This window comes from Helianthus annuus, chromosome 17 (assembly GCF_002127325.2).
Source record: "Helianthus annuus cultivar XRQ/B chromosome 17, HanXRQr2.0-SUNRISE, whole genome shotgun sequence".
NCBI classification, from domain to species: domain Eukaryota; kingdom Viridiplantae; phylum Streptophyta; class Magnoliopsida; order Asterales; family Asteraceae; genus Helianthus; species Helianthus annuus.
The window spans coordinates 41,774,162-41,792,066 of record NC_035449.2 but is presented as its reverse complement, the minus strand read 5'-3'; the positions used below and the strand labels follow the sequence as shown (position 1 = coordinate 41,792,066).

At 34.2% G+C, this 17,905-nt stretch overlaps 1 protein-coding gene and 2 long non-coding RNA genes across 3 annotated transcripts; 1 reads left to right on the top strand and 2 right to left on the bottom strand.

The window, feature by feature from the left end:
• Nucleotides 1-675: 675 nt before the first annotated feature.
• On the bottom strand, nt 676-1,743 carry LOC118488825. Its single transcript, XM_035986206.1, has one exon. The coding sequence runs from the start codon at nt 1,741-1,743 to the stop codon at nt 676-678; it is 1,068 nt and encodes a 355-aa protein (XP_035842099.1).
• Nucleotides 1,744-5,013: 3,270 nt separating this feature from the next.
• Nucleotides 5,014-8,309, bottom strand: LOC118489260. Its single transcript, XR_004886931.1, has 5 exons — nt 8,022-8,309; nt 7,776-7,825; nt 6,904-7,691; nt 6,369-6,656; nt 5,014-5,993 (listed from the first exon to the last, which is right to left on the bottom strand). It is a non-coding gene; the product is annotated as an uncharacterized LOC118489260 (long non-coding RNA).
• Nucleotides 8,310-14,782: 6,473 nt separating this feature from the next.
• On the top strand, nt 14,783-16,302 carry LOC110905612. Its single transcript, XR_002573271.2, has 3 exons — nt 14,783-14,927; nt 15,498-15,554; nt 16,109-16,302. It is a non-coding gene; the product is annotated as an uncharacterized LOC110905612 (long non-coding RNA).
• The last annotated feature ends 1,603 nt before the right edge of the window (nt 16,303-17,905 follow it).

The following is a 17,905-nucleotide window of genomic DNA, read 5'->3' as shown; positions in this document are numbered from 1 at the left end:
TATGCATGTTTATGATCATATGAAGATAAGCATGCTAGTTCGCTAGAAACAAAACCACATACGATGATTAACAGTTTAGAATTAGAAACTCGACTAGTCGACCTCTCTAAAGTATCTAATGCAGAAATCATAACATATCTAAAATCATCAACGGAGATTACCTTCAAAACGCGACTGCTACTCACTGCCTCTGCGGAACTACGAACACGGTCCCTTATTCCTTTTGTTTACGATGCAGATGTCTCTATTTAATTGCATACTAGAGGGTTTTCTAGATGAAGAGACTAGGTTTCGTTTGATATCTTGCGAGATATTGGCCCGGTGATTTATTTTCTTTCCTATTCTATCTCTAAGTCATCTTTGTATAAATATGTAAATGAATATATCCTATTATTTAAGTGCATATCGAAATTTCAAATTCAAATTCTAATTTTTAACTAACATAAACACCAATTATGTTATTTGTTCAATTAAACAGCTAGTTGCCACCATATAAATCCCAACTTTACTTATTTTAAATTTCAAAATAAAAAGAAACAACAAATAAATTGTTCAAAACTAACAAAAAAAAATAAACGGGTATCACAATTATCTCCCTCTAAAAAAAATTACGTCCTCGTAATTCAACCATAATTAAAAATAATAACGTCAAGGTGCTAGGGTCTCATCCTCCCTTTAAATTGCTTCTTTGCCAGTCAACTGAAAAACTCTTCCCTTATTTCGAGGAGGATCATTCTTCTTTCTATTCCCTCCACCAATTCTGTCATCTTTCTTTTGGGGACAATCAGTACTAATGTGTCCCATTTTCCTACAGGTGTAACACAATGGATCTTTGCTCGTACATTCTTTTCCTAAATGTCCTTTGTCTCCACATCGAAAACATCTTTGAGTTTCTTTAGTGCATTTCCCGGTGTGCATTGAGTTGCAACTTGAGCACCAACTCCATTGTCTTCGTGCCTCTGTATCTTTCTTAGTTTGCTCTGATCTAGTCTTGTTGGAAGATCCTGATTGCCCATCCCATTTTCTCTTCTCTCCACTAACCTTCTTTTCTTCCCGGGCTCTCTTTTCTTGTTCCTCTAAAATAAGATCATCTTCAACAACTTTTGCTTCCTGAATAGCTTCATTTAAGGTCCTGGCTCTTCGTACAGCAGGCATGTAGGCAGTAGGTAGACCCGCTAGGAAACGATTCACTACTTCTTCCTCATCTGGTGCAACTTTCCGAGCAAACTTGAGTTTTTCCACAAATTTACTAGCGAACTTAGCTATAGTCATGTCGCCCTTTTTCAAAGTCAGAAATTCTTCTATCATCTTGTTTCGATCCCTCCTAGTGCAATGATCTTCATTAAACCTTTCTGTAAACATGGCCCAAGTCAAGTTGTTAACAGCTTCTTGCCCCAAAGCAGCACTAACAGTGTCCCACCAATCCAAAGCTTTCCCTCTCAGCATCCGTATAGCATATACCACCTTGTGAGCATCATCACAGTCACACGAATCAAACGCCTGCTGCATCCCCCGAATCCATCTTTGGCTCTCGGTTGGTTCTGTACTTCCTTCGAATTCAGGTGGTTTGCAACTTAGGAATGTTTTGAATGAACAACCTCCTTCATTGCGAGGCATGACTACCCGGTTAACCTGATTGACTCTAGCTCCATTATCCCCAACAACTTCTTGTCGATCCTGAACTTGATTTCTTTGTTGGTGTCGTCGTAACTCTTCCCGAGTTCTTTCTAGCTCATCCCTCATTTGTTGAAATTGGTTCATCAACTCTTCTGGAGTAGGAGGTACCACAGGCTCTCGGATTACTGGCCCACGACCTTGATTATGTCTGGCCCGGTTCCCTTGTCTAGTAGCAACAAGCGGTCGGATATCTGATGCGGTAACACTTGCTTCCTCACCATCTACCTGTCTTGAGGGCCGACTGCCATAGCTCTAGTGTTCACCATTCTTTAATCTAATATAGAGGATAGTTAGACTTATCCAATCTTAGACGCACAGAATGATACATACCGCTACTACCACATAAAAAAATAAGGCAAAACATTTAAGTCACACTCTCTCACCCCATACAGACCCATCCTAGTTCATATTTCATTAAGCAAAGTTCTAAAGTTTAAGTCTAGGCACCTAATCGTTATACCTAGTTCGCTTAAACTATTGCTCTGATACCAACTGTAACACCCCGCATTTTTCTTTTATTAAAATATTAGATTTCAAAAATTTTCTTTCGCAGCGGAAACTCCCAGTCATATGTTTAAATCATAAAACCACAAAAAAAATGATTTAAATACTACAAAAATTTGGGTGTTACTTGTCGTTCATAGCAACAGAATTATAAACGAACCTTTATATATAAATAATAAAATAAACGAATCATCTAAATTCATCACTTCTTGTCAAAGTTTCTCTACCCGTTCCTCACCAGCTTCATGTCTAACAATCTTAACTAACCTGAAAATGATACACATCGATTTTCGAAAACAAGTGTCAGCTTTTTAAAGCTGAGTAAGATAAAGGGTAAATCATGAAATAAGTAAAATATCATCAATTCATTAAATCATTCATTTCATGTGATTGCAAGTTATGATCCAGACACCACTACATGACCAAGTAAAGAATCCTAAGAGTGTGCCTATCGTCTTAAGCAACCTTATCTAATCTTTATCTTTTTATATCTTAAATCATTATCTTTATCGTATCATCATTATCACATGGTTTTATTCATAATCTTTCATTTTTATCATCTCATCATCGTAAAAACCACGTGGGGGATAATCCTTGGGTCATCAGATCTTTCATGGATAAACCATGTATATCGGGCACCATTCGGGGGAAAGCCCACTACAACCGACTAAGTGAAGAAGCACAAAAGCAGTTCACCGCCGTCGTTAGCCATCGTTCGTAAACAATAGCGGGCAAGTACTTCATGCGTGTGGCTCTTGGACGTGTCTTTAAATCTTAGTTGCCACGGTACTGCTCCTGGTGTGTGCATGAAACACCCACACCAAATCTTGGGATGGATCCATCGGAGAGCTCTCAATCATGTTCGTTCTCTTTTCTTTAATTCTTTATTTTTCTTTTCTAAGTCTATCTTTAATCTTTATTTTTTAAGGCCCTTAACGTGCACATGTCTTAAAGATTCAAAGTCTAGTGTCGTCTACATGGTTTCGTGTCATGCATGGGCTATTCTCATCATAGGCAAAGAATAAAATCATCAAAGCAACTAACCAAAATCATCGTACAAACAATAGCATAAATAAATAGGACACCCGTAACCCGACCCATCATATAAACATACGCATAAAATACCCACATGAATCAAAACTAACTTGCAATATTAATAAAAATAAATTTGATGTGTACCCGTGATTTTAGAAAACAATATCTTACCTGAACAAGATTGAATATATCTAGTGTTTATCCGAGTGTCAATGGTCTCTTCAACCTAGACAATTGATTATAAAAATTATCATCCGTTACAACCCACCTGATGAACCAACCTCAGATGCATATTAAAGCTATCCTAGACTACTTTATTAGTTCTAGAGACTCCCTATCCAAAAACCATAGTTGTTTTAGAAAAATAAAAATTCAAAGCCTTAATTATCTAATTAATTAAGGAAGCCTAAAAAAACGTTTTACTGATCTAATTTCATCATGAGTTTCTTATTCATTTACATGAATCCAAAAAAAAAAAGAAAAGAAAACAACTATTAAATCTTTCTCCAAAGAGTTGTTTATACTATAGTTATTTAGAAAAGCGTTGAGGTTGGTCATATAGCTTTCCACCAAGACATATATAAATTCCAACTCCATATCTTATAAAACACAAGTTCTCTGACTTAACTTTTATGTAACCAAACATAGATATATCCACCCAGCCGATAAAATCCTTTCCCTATTAGTAGATTAATGTAGTTCCCTTCTAAGAGAAATAACCCATTTAACTATTGAAAACATTTAAACCGGCTCTTTTTGTGTTTAACTGTAACGTTAGAACCACAAGGTTTGTTATATAATAGCAACCAAATTAATAAATATTTCAAAAATTATTTGATTAACTAAACCTTTCAAAACTAGAAAAAAAATAAAATCAAGATTACCCATTATCGTATAAATAAGTAAGCTTTGATATGACAACCTTTTTTTTAAAAAAAAAATGAATTGAATGAATTTATTAACTTAATAATTGAAAACACCAACATCGATTCCCCTTCATTCCCCCACTTTAACTCAATACCTATCCCATGAAATCACATGAAATAAATAGTTTTCTGCCATTTTTCTCAAGTTGGACGCCAACATCTTCATTCCCACCCATTTATAAACTTGGATGCTACTTTATATTTGTTCAAAAAAAATGACTTCTTTCCCTATGCGTGAGTGATTACATATCTACCTATATATGATAAACCTCATACAATTTAATCAACCTATATGCATGTTTATGATCATATGAAGATAAGCATGCTAGTTCGCTAGAAACAAAACCACATACGATGATTAACAGTTTAGAATTAGAAACTCAACTAGTCGACCTCTCTAAAGTATCTAATGCAGAAATCATAACATATCTAAAATCATCAACGGAGATTACCTTCAAAACGCGACTGCTACTCACTGCCTCTGCGGAACTACGAACACGGTCCCTTATTCCTTTTGTTTACGATGCAGATGTCTCTATTTAATTGCATACTAGAGGGTTTTCTAGATGAAGAGACTAGGTTTCGTTTGATATCTTGCGAGATATTGGCCCGGTGATTTATTTTCTTTCCTATTCTATCTCTAAGTCATCTTTGTATAAATATGTAAATGAATATATCCTATTATTTAAGTGCATATCGAAATTTCAAATTCAAATTCTAATTTTAAACTAACATAAACACCAATTATGTTATTTGTTCAATTAAACAGCTAGTTGCCACCATATAAATCCCAACTTTACTTATTTTAAATTTCAAAATAAAAAGAAACAACAAATAAACTAGTTTAATACCCGTCCGGTGGACGGGTTACGCAAACAACGTGACAAAAAAACATAATCTATATTGAGGCTGTTTGGGATTGCTTCGCCTTTTCTTCTTTTCTCCTTTTTCATATCCTTTTCTCCGTTTCGAAAAAGTCGAAAAGTTAAAAGGAGCTCAAAATAAGCAATCCCAAACACCCACAATAAGTGCACACAAATCTAAACAATATTACAAACAAAAGCACCATTCTTTAATATATATAAAAAATAATCTACAAAAAACATAAGATTATTTCCATTGATTGTTTGGGAACACTTACTATTATGTATTTAGTGCAGACAAAATTAATGAGAATGCCTTGCTTTGAGCAGCCTAGATTTCAATGTGTTTTGCAATGGTAGGCAAATTTTAATGTATAATTGCTTGATGGAGTAACAGTGTGACTTCTGCTGCTGAGCAAGTTTAAATTTCTTGAACCAACATGTATCTGCGCTCTGGAATAACAAAGGGAATAATGAAAAGTGTTAGTTAGATTTCCATAAGAGAAGAAAAATAGCATCAAATAAACATAATACTACACATGTAGCGGTTGAAAGCCAAGATTTTCACCAGGTACAAAGACACACATGATGCTTAGAGATAAGTAGATAACATGGTAATCACAAATTGCATGTCTGCACCATATCAGTGATTAAAGATACATACTTTCAAGTACCAAGTTATTACACTACACATTATGATGTGGTAACCTACCTAATTCCCAAAAAGGAAAAGGAAATAAAGAAAAAGTTAGGCCAAACTATTGTAAGAAAAGATAAAGAACAAAAAATTTGTATGACCACAAAAAAGATCATATAGTACCACACATTATTATTATTATTAGATTTTTATATGATCAGTAAAAACCATTAAGAACTGGAACCAATAAGGCCCAAAAAGAAAGTGCCATCTCCAACTGCGATAAGAGAAAGCATAAGGGTGGGATATAACACAGCTTCTTTCTTAATTTGTTTCCTCAGCAAAGACTCCCTGCAAGCAACAGTTATTTAACAAATTAGCTAAATTGAATATTATTATGGAATTAGAAATATATTGCAAAGTAGAAAAAGGAGGTGTGATATCAACTCTTTCATTGCACATAACTCATTGTGTCAATATAAGAAATAAAATAGAAACATAAACTTAAATCAGAAAAAGATATTCTAAATTTCGCAAATGCTATATGACTACCGAATGGTTGCTCCATATACACGTGCTTTCAACCTATCTTATATCATACCAATGATCTACGTTAAGAAGGGATTGATTGTATGTACATAAACGTTGTTTAAATGAGAGAAAATGGACAACGAATCCTGCTCCAAATAATTTTTTCTATTTATTGAGATAATAACGATATTATACCTTCATGTTCCAAGCTTCAACTAATGCTTTCACTCCCGAAACAGAAAATGGACGATCATTTGAAAAGTACCCACCTTTTTTGGCCTAAACCAAACCATTAAAAAATAAGTTATTTTATAACTCATTCATGTGAAGAGTACCTACCTTCCTAACAATGGTATAAAACCTGTTGTCAGATAATTACTTAGCAAACGTGAACCATTTTCTGTATGAAACATGTAACCGCTAATATATAGCAAAATTCAACACTCGCAAAACAAATGCCTCATAACTCAGCATGAAGCAACACTGAAAAAAAAAACAAAGTGAGAAAAACACATTAAAAAATACAAATGAACTTCTTTGACCCCATCCATATACAATATAACTTTGAGCAATTGTGTTTCCATAAGTAAACTGGTCCATGACCAATTTCACCCTACAGTTTCAATATTATCATAAACATGAAATGAGGATTCATAACTAAAAAGCATGAACCCATGACTGAATTCCAAGAACCATACAAAATGAATAGATAGGTCTAAAAGAGACTTACCACTTTGCAGATTCGACATCAACTCGGCAAGTGTACACGACCCGGTCACCCCTCGGCTTGGTTTTTTGACGACGGATTGAGTAATCCGGAAACCATGAAATTTGAGCTGAAACATTAAGCACCGGCTTGGAGACCCAAAAAAACTTACAGTTCTAGAGAGAACATAACCTCTTTTTGTTTCTCCATTGCATGAAAGCATACAACCTATTCACCATTCATAAATAAAATAAATAAATAAAAACAAAAGATAATTAAAAAAGTTTAAAAATGTTACTACTAAATCAGAATAAACCTACTGCAAACAGTACCTGATGATTAGGATAACGCGATGTTTCAGTATTTTGTTATAACCATTAAGTAATTATATCTAGTGGATCCCGAAAACAACCCAAATATTCCACGTTCTTCTTTGAAGCTTTTTTAGATGGTCAAGGAACCGAAGCTAGCAAACACTGTGTGTGATTTATGGAACGTCAGTGAATTCCTCAACAAAACTCTCATTGAGGGAATTTATCAAACATCTGGTGGGCAAGGTAAAGAAAGCTGAAAACTGTAAATAATGTATGCCATTACAAAACCCATAATCATACAACTTAGTTAACGGAGTCTTAAAAGAATTTAACTTCATGATAGAGAAAAGAATAAGATGAACATGAGTAGTTAGTATGTGTGTGTTGAATGGATATAAATAAAACTTACCATGATTCTCGTGACATAACTCAGATTTAATTCCTGACCTCCTTTAGAAACTCTAAATCGTGATCAATTTTAGAACTGATGGCTGGCTTCTGAAACGGGAAATCGACTAAATTAATAAAATTAAAGCAGAACCAAATCAGAGCAGTATGAGTAAAACATAATTAGAAACTCACAATATCACGAAAAGAATGGAGTTGAAACCTGAATGCTTAATGAGAAGTTCCTTCATGAGAACATAAATTAGAAACAAAATCGATTAGAAATAAAATTAAGAAAATATAATGGACTTATCAAAATCAGGAAAAAAACCATTGGAAATACATGGGAAATTTGATTCTCGAATGAAAATTGAAGAACAGGGGAATGGAAAGTCGAAGAGGAAGAAGACATAGAAGAAAAAAATATGAAGAAAAACTTACCGTTCATCAAGTATTTGGGAGGCTGATGAGGCTCCTCCATGATTCCAATTGGACATGTTGAAGGCATCCAACTTAACCTCTTGAGACGTCAAACCCTAAAAGAACATATATGAGATTCGGCTACAGGAGATTCAGCAAGTGATATATAGGAAGAGGATAACCATTCAATTTTGTAACCGTGATAAACCGCAGATACCAGCCACGATATGGGGAAGCAGTTGAGCAAATAAATAGGAGGATAAAGGATAATGGAGAAAGTGGGTTTGGGATCATGGAGGAGGTTGAGAAAACCACTCTGAACTGCCATAGACAGCAGTTACTTTTGTGAGTTTAAGTGGCTGAGATTTAATCTTAGCCAAATCCAATGGTGTATATTGATTGAAGAGTTAGTTAGACTTAATGGGAACCATAGATATATATAATTGTTGAAAACTAACAAAAAAAATAAATGGGTATCACAGCAATACTCTAGTGAAAAGAAATGGTAAATATAAAATTTTACCATTATTAAGAATTATAGCTTCTAGCAAATCTAAAATTTTATATATATGTATGAAGGTTTACTAAGTTAGTATCTAAATATGAGAAAAGTGACATGTTCTAAATGATGAGGCGGTCAAAATGAAAAAGTATGTAATTAAAACCCTTAACAAAAAAAAGTCCGGTGCTTCATGTGGGTGTATGTGCGATCGTGAGAAGGGGGACAGGAGGAGCTTTCCCCTCAAAACCCTAACATCCTAAATTCATCAAATTGGAAGGGAAATTGAAGTGTAAATTGATGCATGTATCAAGATTCATGATCATCTAGTGTTCTTTTAACACAAAGTAAGTCAAATTTCATATTTTGGTGATGTATGATAAAGTGGGTTATGTATAATCTATGATTGTAGTATGAAATTGACATGAATGTTAGATAATATTAACATGTAGAAGTAGTAATATGTTTGATTCTGACCATATTGAAGGTTTTGATTAAAACCCACTTGGTATTTGTAAGAAAGTGAAGGATTGGTGAAGTTTATATGTGAATTAGAGTAATGTTGATGTTCAAGTAGAGTTGTAGAAGATATTTTGATGAATAATTTGGTAAGAAACAGAATACATATGATTATGATGATAATATATGAAGATTAAATGATTATGATGATCCATGAATGAACAAGGAAAAATGTGCTTTAATTACTTGTACACTATGCCTTATTGATGGTACGCACATAAGGTGTTCGATGAAATGCCTAGGTTTATTTACTTGTGATTTGATATGAATCCTTGTTAAATTGATGTGGTAGAATAGAAATGGAAGTGTGCATAGTTGTTTAACACCATGACGAATAAAGGAAATGCGTATGTAATTAATTCGTATGAAAGCTAATGTAGAGCGAAGAAGGAAGAAGGCACGGGCCATTCCAAAACACAAGTAGTGCAAGACCACGGTAAGTTCTTTTGAACTTTATTTACTCTACTAGTAGATTTACGAATGATATTGAATGATATTAATTGATAATACGATTCGTGCAAATTCCTTTATAGATAAAGATTGGTTAGATGTAAGAGTTTATGTCGAAAAAGGTTTTAGAAGTTATGTTGTAATGAATGCGAAATAGCAAACCCCTTGCGGATTTGGTTATGCTAATGAAGGTTATGTTAAGCCATACCAGTCGACCGGTTCTAGTTGGACAAGTCGAGTAAAGATAAGCTACCACCCGTTTTGAATGGGTGGTCACGAATGCTATGACGAATGCTTGAAATTTAATCCGTTATACGGATGGAAAGAAAGAATTATGTTGAAAGCGATTAACCCGATGTTACCGGGTTGTAAGTGAGAAGCTTGAACCTCATTATGAGGGTATATGCCATTACCCATTTAATTGGGTAAATCGAATGCGTAAGAATAATGAAAGCATATAAACGAATGAAGCTAATATATTGTTACATCGAGTTAAATGAGTATTACGGCTAACTTTTGAAGTCTTGTTATTGAATGTAAGTAAATCCTCACTTTAGGCGATTTGGAGAATTGGAGCGAGCACGTGTCTATGTCATGTTATACCAAACGCTTCCGCTAGATTATTCTCATCCTTTTGGTCCATGACTTGTTATTTTGTCCAACTTTGTTAGTAGTTGTACATTTGTAAAACTTGTCGTCTTTGCTTTTGGTAGTTTTATGTCAACGGGTTCGTAGAATGTTATTTGAATGATTATGTTAAAAACAGGGGGCACGTTCGTTTTACGAACGGGTCATGCCCAATTTTTGTAAAAATTATTATGTAACAAAGTTGGTATTTTTGATGTCTCATAAACTACTCTTGTAAGAAATTTTAAAAGTTCGAAAAAAAAACGGATCTAACAAGTTGGTATCAGAGCCAAAGTTTGAGGGATTCGGGCAAAAGTCATAGTGCTCGAACTCAAACCGATGGCTCGTGCAAAAGTGTGTTCGCTCCGAGATCGCCAATGAGGTAAAACTTTAAGTTTTTGTTAAACACAAATATGTATAGTGTGTTTATGATAAATATTTAAGTTAAGTATGCGAAATAGTAAAAATGGGAGTTAAACATTGGGTTTTATCTAATCTGGCGTCGCACACAGGTGTGTCGTTAAGAGACACAGCTGTGTGGACCATTGATGCTTGTTGCTGGGATCAGGGTGTATAGCAAGGCTGACACAGCTGTGTGACATTGTACTCAGATAATCAACACAGCTGTGTCTGGGCAAATTTTTTTTCAGCATTTTAACAAAGGAAGGGCCGTCGCCGACGGGCTTCCATGCCGTCGCTGACGCCCCCTTAGTTCCGACGCCCTAATCGTCTGTCGACGGGCAAAAGTGGCCGACGCCACAATTCATGACCCGTCGCCGACGGGTGTAAGTCCGTCGCCGACGGCTTGTGGAATATCAATCCGCTGAAAATTTTATTTTTGTATTATTTTCGCGTTTCGAGTTACCGGATTGTCCGAAAGCCTATTTAAGTGTTCATGTAGGGTCCAAATAATGCCTAATAAGATATATCTAACCACAATTAGTGGTTACGATGGAAAGAGACTTGTAAAGGTCGAGAGTAATGTGTCGAATGACACGAATGAATGCCGAAAGTCTAAAAAGTGGATAAAGTATGAAATGTAGGAATGCGAATGAAGTAAATACGGACTAATGAACTATGATGAATTGAGAGCTTATGAGTTATAATTTAAGTTCCCATACTCCTCAGAAATGCCCGTTTTATGTTCCTGTTAAGTATTAGAAGATATAATAAGTTATGTAAAGTCATGTAGATCGTTGGCAATAAAGTAAAATTTATAAAAGTCGAATGTAACGAATGGAATGGCATGAAATGAATGACGAATGCATAAAGTGGAGTTGGAATTCGTATGAAAATTCGGATGAATGTATGCTTTGATAGAATTATGCACTAGAGGCTTGTACCTTGTACATGAATGGTGTGATGTTTAAGTATATTTAATGATTTGCTCTAGTATGATTAAGAGGCGAATATGTGCTAAATGTAAATCATACGAGCTAATTAGTAAAGGATATGTTTAAATTATGATAGATAGATGTTCCGAATGAAATTTGCTAATTGTAGAATCATGGAGCATTAGCATACGAAAATATGTGTATGTGAATATATATATATATATATATATATATATATATATATATATATATATATGTATTGATTAGAGGATCACGTAAATGGTACATGAAATCTTGTTATTTAAGTGGATTATGCAACGTGGGCTTCAATACGTTATCCGTGGACTACGGTGGGCATCCCAAATGTAATTTTTATCATTCCTTTAACGTTTATGGGCTTTAAATCAAAGTTTAGGTCCCAAGCCATTAATGTACTTGTATGTAAGTTGTAAGCAAGATCTTGAACGAGTATGTAGGAAGGTATGCGTGTATGTAAATGTATATATATATATGTGTGTGTGTATAAAGGTGCGTGTGAGTGTACGTATGTATGTAGAGATGCAGGAAGGTAGGTATGTATGTAGATGTGTGCGTATGCATGTAAGAATGTGTGTAAGCATAATTTAGATGCGTATAGTATTAACGTTACTAATTATATGCTTGAGGTTGGTATGAAAATAGAAGTTGTATTGTACTCAGTTTTGATCATATTAATGATTTGTGGTAAAACCCAATTGGAATTGTAAAATGATGAAGATGTTAAATTGTGATTTTGTTGGTGCATGAGATGTTACATGATAGTTTTGATAGTTAGACGTGATGTGGAAGTAATGATAATGTGAATTGTTTGAATGTAATGGTTCATGAGATGAATTTGGGAGGAATATGCTTAGGAAACTTGTACATTATGCTTAGAAAGTGGTACGCCCACCAAATGTTTAATGAAATGCTTAGGTGAAAATGGTAAGTGGAATTGTATGCTAACAATGGATAAATATATGTAGACAAATGATAATGATATAATAGATAATAGATCTGCATAAGAATGTGTGTTAGATGAATTGCCAATGGAAATTGGTTTGATAAGATAACATGGTAAGAAACATGAATTAGAATGTTGTAATAGATGATTGATTGTTTTGTGTTGTGAACGATGAACGTTGAATTGTGTAGATATGGAACGAAGTAGTTAAATGAGTATTTTCATTATGAGCGTATCATATGCTTGTGACTAATGAAAGCACTTACATGAGGGAGCATGTGTATGTGAATGTATATGTGACGATGGTTAGGTGACTGTGTGGTTGTAAGCCAATTACATCAAGATTTTTGATATGTGTATATTGATGTTTTTATAGTTTCACATAACAACACGAATAAACAAGGTTAAGTCGTAAGTTATATGTTAACACTATTGATTTCTGAGAGACGACTAAGCGTCTATGCATAAGAAGCATGATTTGACTTATGGTCGTAAAAGTAGGATTTTAGGGAGTTGTATAGAACATGTTAAATCAATACGCGTACTATGAAGGACATGACGAAATATAAGAATTTGAAAGAATTGGAATCTGAGTATATGTCTTACGCTTGTCAGAATCGACTAACGAGAGTCAAATGTGAATGATGCGATCGGTATGATCGTTAACACATACAATTGTTTATGCTATTAGTGATGGAATTACTAAATGTCGTTATGGAAAGATGGCAGGAGTTGATCCGCATATCGAACAAAAAAAAAGTAGAATAGTGGAAAGGAAAGGAAAGTAAGGATCTGGTAAGAAAGCGGAGTACATGCTTGAAATGCCAAATTTAGAATAATTAGAAGGGATTGTATGGAAAATGTGAAAGATTAACGTTGAAGGAAGTTAGAATGAAAATACTAGAATGCGTAATTATTAGAGAGGTAGAATGTTACGTAAAGAAGGATTGCGTGGAATATAAAATAAAGAATATTTGAATGGAATGTGGCATAAAAGATATTTTGCCACAAGTAAACCTTGCAAGGAATATAAGATAGGATTTCGCTAAGACATGAAAATTTTACGACTAATGGAGTAAATGACTGAAAAATTTAATGGATCCTGTCCCTAGTCGGGCTAACTAGCGTATGTGAGGACTTATTTGAAGGTAAACCTCTAAAGAAATGTTCACGAATTAGAGTTTATATACCTAGATTCATGGCTCGTGTTATAAGACGACCCTACGAGGTAGAGTGTAAACTAAATTATCGAAAGAAGGGTTGTACCAAGTTATGTGTAACTCATACGTGGAATGAGATGGCATGTGTAATAAGCTTATAATCTCGTATTAATGAAACTTAGTAAGTATATAGGTAAGAGTTAATCCATTGTGGTACATAGTTAGGGAATTGCCTTAGCATTACAACTATTAGAAGGAATTACGTATGTATAACGGCTATGGAATATGATAACGACACCTCGAGTGTAATATGAGTTACTCAAATGTAAGTATTGATTACACGATCATATTGATGGCATGATTAAAGACTTATGTTGGCCCTTGTAACCTAGGGATAAATGGTAAAAGATTAGAGCAAGATAGTAGGTACATGATTTGTATAACCGTATACGTTAAGTTGTGTGTAACCATGCACTTATGAGGAATCATCAATGAAAGAAATATTGGTCTCGGGTAAAGATTATATGTAGGTATTGTAAATATATATATATGTATACTTAGCAACTATTAAATGATGCATGATTTGTGACTTTATATGAATGAATATGAATGAACAAGTATGAATATTATGATAATTATTTCCCTAAGTAGATGTTAGATGTATGCGGGAATGATTAACTTGACAGATAAGTTTTGAGAAGTCAGCTTGAACAAATGAACAATGATCATGGAATAATGTAATAGGATAACACTGAATCATGCAAGGTTCATTTACCAGGTGTATTAGACAAGCTTTAGAGTAGTAACGACCGATTCATCATGATGGATGATCGAATGAAAGCATGTTGTCGAAGTTCGAGGTATGTAATTACGAAGGAATACTGTTAGACCAGTCAGAAGGTATGTATTGAGGTTTCGGGGACGAAACCATCCTTAAGGGGGGTAGACTTGTAACACCCCAAATTCCGTACAACATGTTAAAATGTTTAATCGCAACACTCTAGTGAAAAGAAATGGTAAATATAAAATTTTACCATTATTAAGAATTATAGCTTCTAGCAAATCTAAAATTTTATACATATGCATGAAGGTTTACTAAATTAGTATCTAAATATGAGAAAAGTGACATGTTCTAAATGATGAGGGGTCAAAATGAAAAAGTATGTAATTAAAACCCTTAACAAAAAAAAGTCCAGTGCTTCATGTGGGTGTATGTGCGATCGTGAGAAGGGGGACAGGAGGAGCTTTCCCCTCAAAACCCTAACATCCTAAATTCATCAAATTGGAAGGGAAATTGAAGTGTAAATTGATGCATGTATCAAGATTCATGATCATCTAGTGTTCTTTTAACACAAAGTAAGTCAAATTTCATATTTTGGTGATGTCTGATAAAGTGGGTTATGTATAATCTATGATTGTAGTATGAAATTGACATGAATGTTAGATAATATTAACATGTAGAAGTAGTAATATGTTTGATTCTGACCATATTGAAGGTTTTGATTAAAACCCACTTGGTATTTGTAAGAAAGTGAAGGATTGGTGAAGTTTATATGTGAATTAGAGTAATGTTGGTGTTCAAGTAGAGTTGTAGAAGATATTTTGATGAATAATTTGGTAAGAAACAGAATACATATGATTATGATGATAATATATGAAGATTAAATGATTATGATGATCCATGAATGAACAAGGAAAAATGTGCTTTAATTACTTGTACACTATGCCTTATTGATGGTACGCACATAAGGTGTTCTATGAAATGCCTAGGTTTATTTACTTGTGATTTGATATGAATCCATGTTAAATTGATGTGGTAGAATAGAAATGGAAGTGTGCATAGTTGTTTAACACCATGACGAATAAAGCAAATGCGTATGTAATTAATTCGTATGAAAGCTAAAAGTATGAAATTGTAACATGTAGGAGCGAAGAAGGAAGAAGGCACGGGCCATTCCAAAACACAAGTAGTGCAAGACCACGGTAAGTTCTTTTGAACTTTATTTACTCTACTAGTAGATTTACGAATGATATTGAATGATATTAATTGATAATACGATTCGTGCAAATTCCTTTATAGATAAAGATTGGTTAGATGTAAGAGTTTATGTCAAAAAAGGTTTTAGAAGTTATGTTGTAATGAATGCGAAATAGCAAATCCCTTGCGGATTTGGTTATGCTAATGAAGGTTATGTTAAGCCATACCAGTCGACCGGTTCTAGTTGGACAAGTCGAGTAAAGATAAGCTACCACCCGTTTTGAATGGGTGGTCACGAATGCTATGACGAATGCTTGAAATTTAATCCGTTATACGGATGGAAAGAAAGAATTATGTTGAAAGCGATTAACCCGATGTTACCGGGTTGTAAGTGATAAGCTTGAACCTCATTATGAGGGTATATGCCATTACCCATTTAATTGGGTAAATCGAATGCGTAAGAATAATGAAAGCATATAAACGAATGAAGCTAATATATTGTTACATCGAGTTAAATGAGTATTACGGCTAACTTTTGAAGTCTTGTTATTGAATGTAGGTAAATCCTCACTTTAGGCGATTTGGAGAATTGGAGTGAGCACGTGTCTATGTCATGTTATACCAAACGCTTCCGCTAGATTATTCTCATCCTTTTGGTCCATGACTTGTTATTTTGTCCAACTTTGTTAGTAGTTGTACATTTGTAAAACTTGTCGTCTTTGCTTTTGGTAGTTTTATGTCAACGGGTTCGTAGAATGTTATTTGAATGATTATGTTAAAAATATGGGGCACGTTCGTTTTACGAACGGGTCATGCCCAATTTTTGTAAAAATTATTATGTAACAAAGTTGGTATTTTTGATGTCTCATAAACTACTTTTGTAAGAAATTTTAAAAGTTCGAAAAAAAAAACGGATCCAACAAGGAAGGTGAAGGTTCGGCACATAAAAGAAAGCTCGTTGACGTGGACCCTTCGATACCGGATATGAACGAAGACCCCTCGCCACAAAGAGCACAACGGCGAGACAAGCGTCAAGCGACATCGTCCGAGGGAAGCTCGACCGAGTTGGCGGCACAATTCAAAGAGTACACCGCCATGAAAGAAGCGAAGCACGCGATGGAATTGGAGGCGATCGAATTGAGGAAGAAAAGAGAGTCGCAGGCTCGCGAACTCATATCGGAACAACGCGAGACGATGAAAAACTACAATTACGATCGAGATATGAAAACATTCCTCAAGCCGCACGACGATGCTCCGCCAAATATGTTACCGTTCATCCTCGCCCGAAAGCGCGACATCGCTAACAAGTACGGGTGGCCATGCGATTTCTAAAATTTTTATTTTCTAGTTTTAATGTAATTTTTATTTTCTAGTTTGAATGTAATTTTTATTTTCTAGTTTGAATGTAATTTTAATTTTCTAGTTTGAATTTAATTTTTATTTTTATTTTCTACTTTGAAATGTCTTTTGTTAAATTTTATTTAATTTTTATTAATTTTTTTTATAAACATGCATAATTTCAACAAATAAAAAAACAAAAAAAAATTAAAAACCAAGTCACCTAAGAGGGGAGTGCCGCCATCAATTTAGGGTGTTAGGGGAGTTTAAGAGAGGAGTTGACGTGGCACACGAGGATTGGTTATGAGTAAGAGAGGGGACTCCCCTCTTAGGGGAGTGCCCCTCTCACCCTTAATAAGAGATAGAAATGGGAAACAAGATCAAATACAAAAGACAACATAAATAAGAAAGTTAAAAAGGATTCTCGTCCATTGATCTTAGATTTGGAGGTTTGAGATTAATTTTAAGGAAAACAAAATAATTAAAGTGCATAAAAGAAATCCTACATATATTGACTTTCTCTCTCCACATGCAAGACACATGCCAATTTCCTCTCAAATTTAGAATGTCCATAACTTTTTCATACGACATTTGTTTTTTTAAAAAAAATCACCATATAACGAGCGTTTTTTATCTTTAATATGAGTATGATATTACTAAATAAAAATAAAATAAAAATTTCACTTTTGTTGGGTTTTATTTGTATTGTGTTAAAGGTTGTGACCATTGTGTCTTTCATCTGGGTTTTGGTCCTTAAATTTTTTACTAAGGTTTCTATATATTGTTTAATATTAAAACTTATAACACAGTGTTAATTTGGGTTCTGTTCATTGCATTTTATCAGAACCTATAACACAATATATGACATAATGAAGATGATGTTATATTTGGGTACTCTATACATTGTGTTATAGGTTCTGGTCATTGTGTTTATTCTGTTATCCATTGTGTTTTAATCTGTTGTTCATTATGTATTAGTCTGTTGTCCATTGTGTTTTAGTCTGTTGTTCATTGCGTC

Excerpts from the sequence above, each read along its gene's own strand:
- LOC118488825 (XM_035986206.1), bottom strand. The coding sequence starts at position 1,743 with ATGAGGGATGAGCTAGAAAGAACTCGGGAAGAGTTACGACGACACCAA.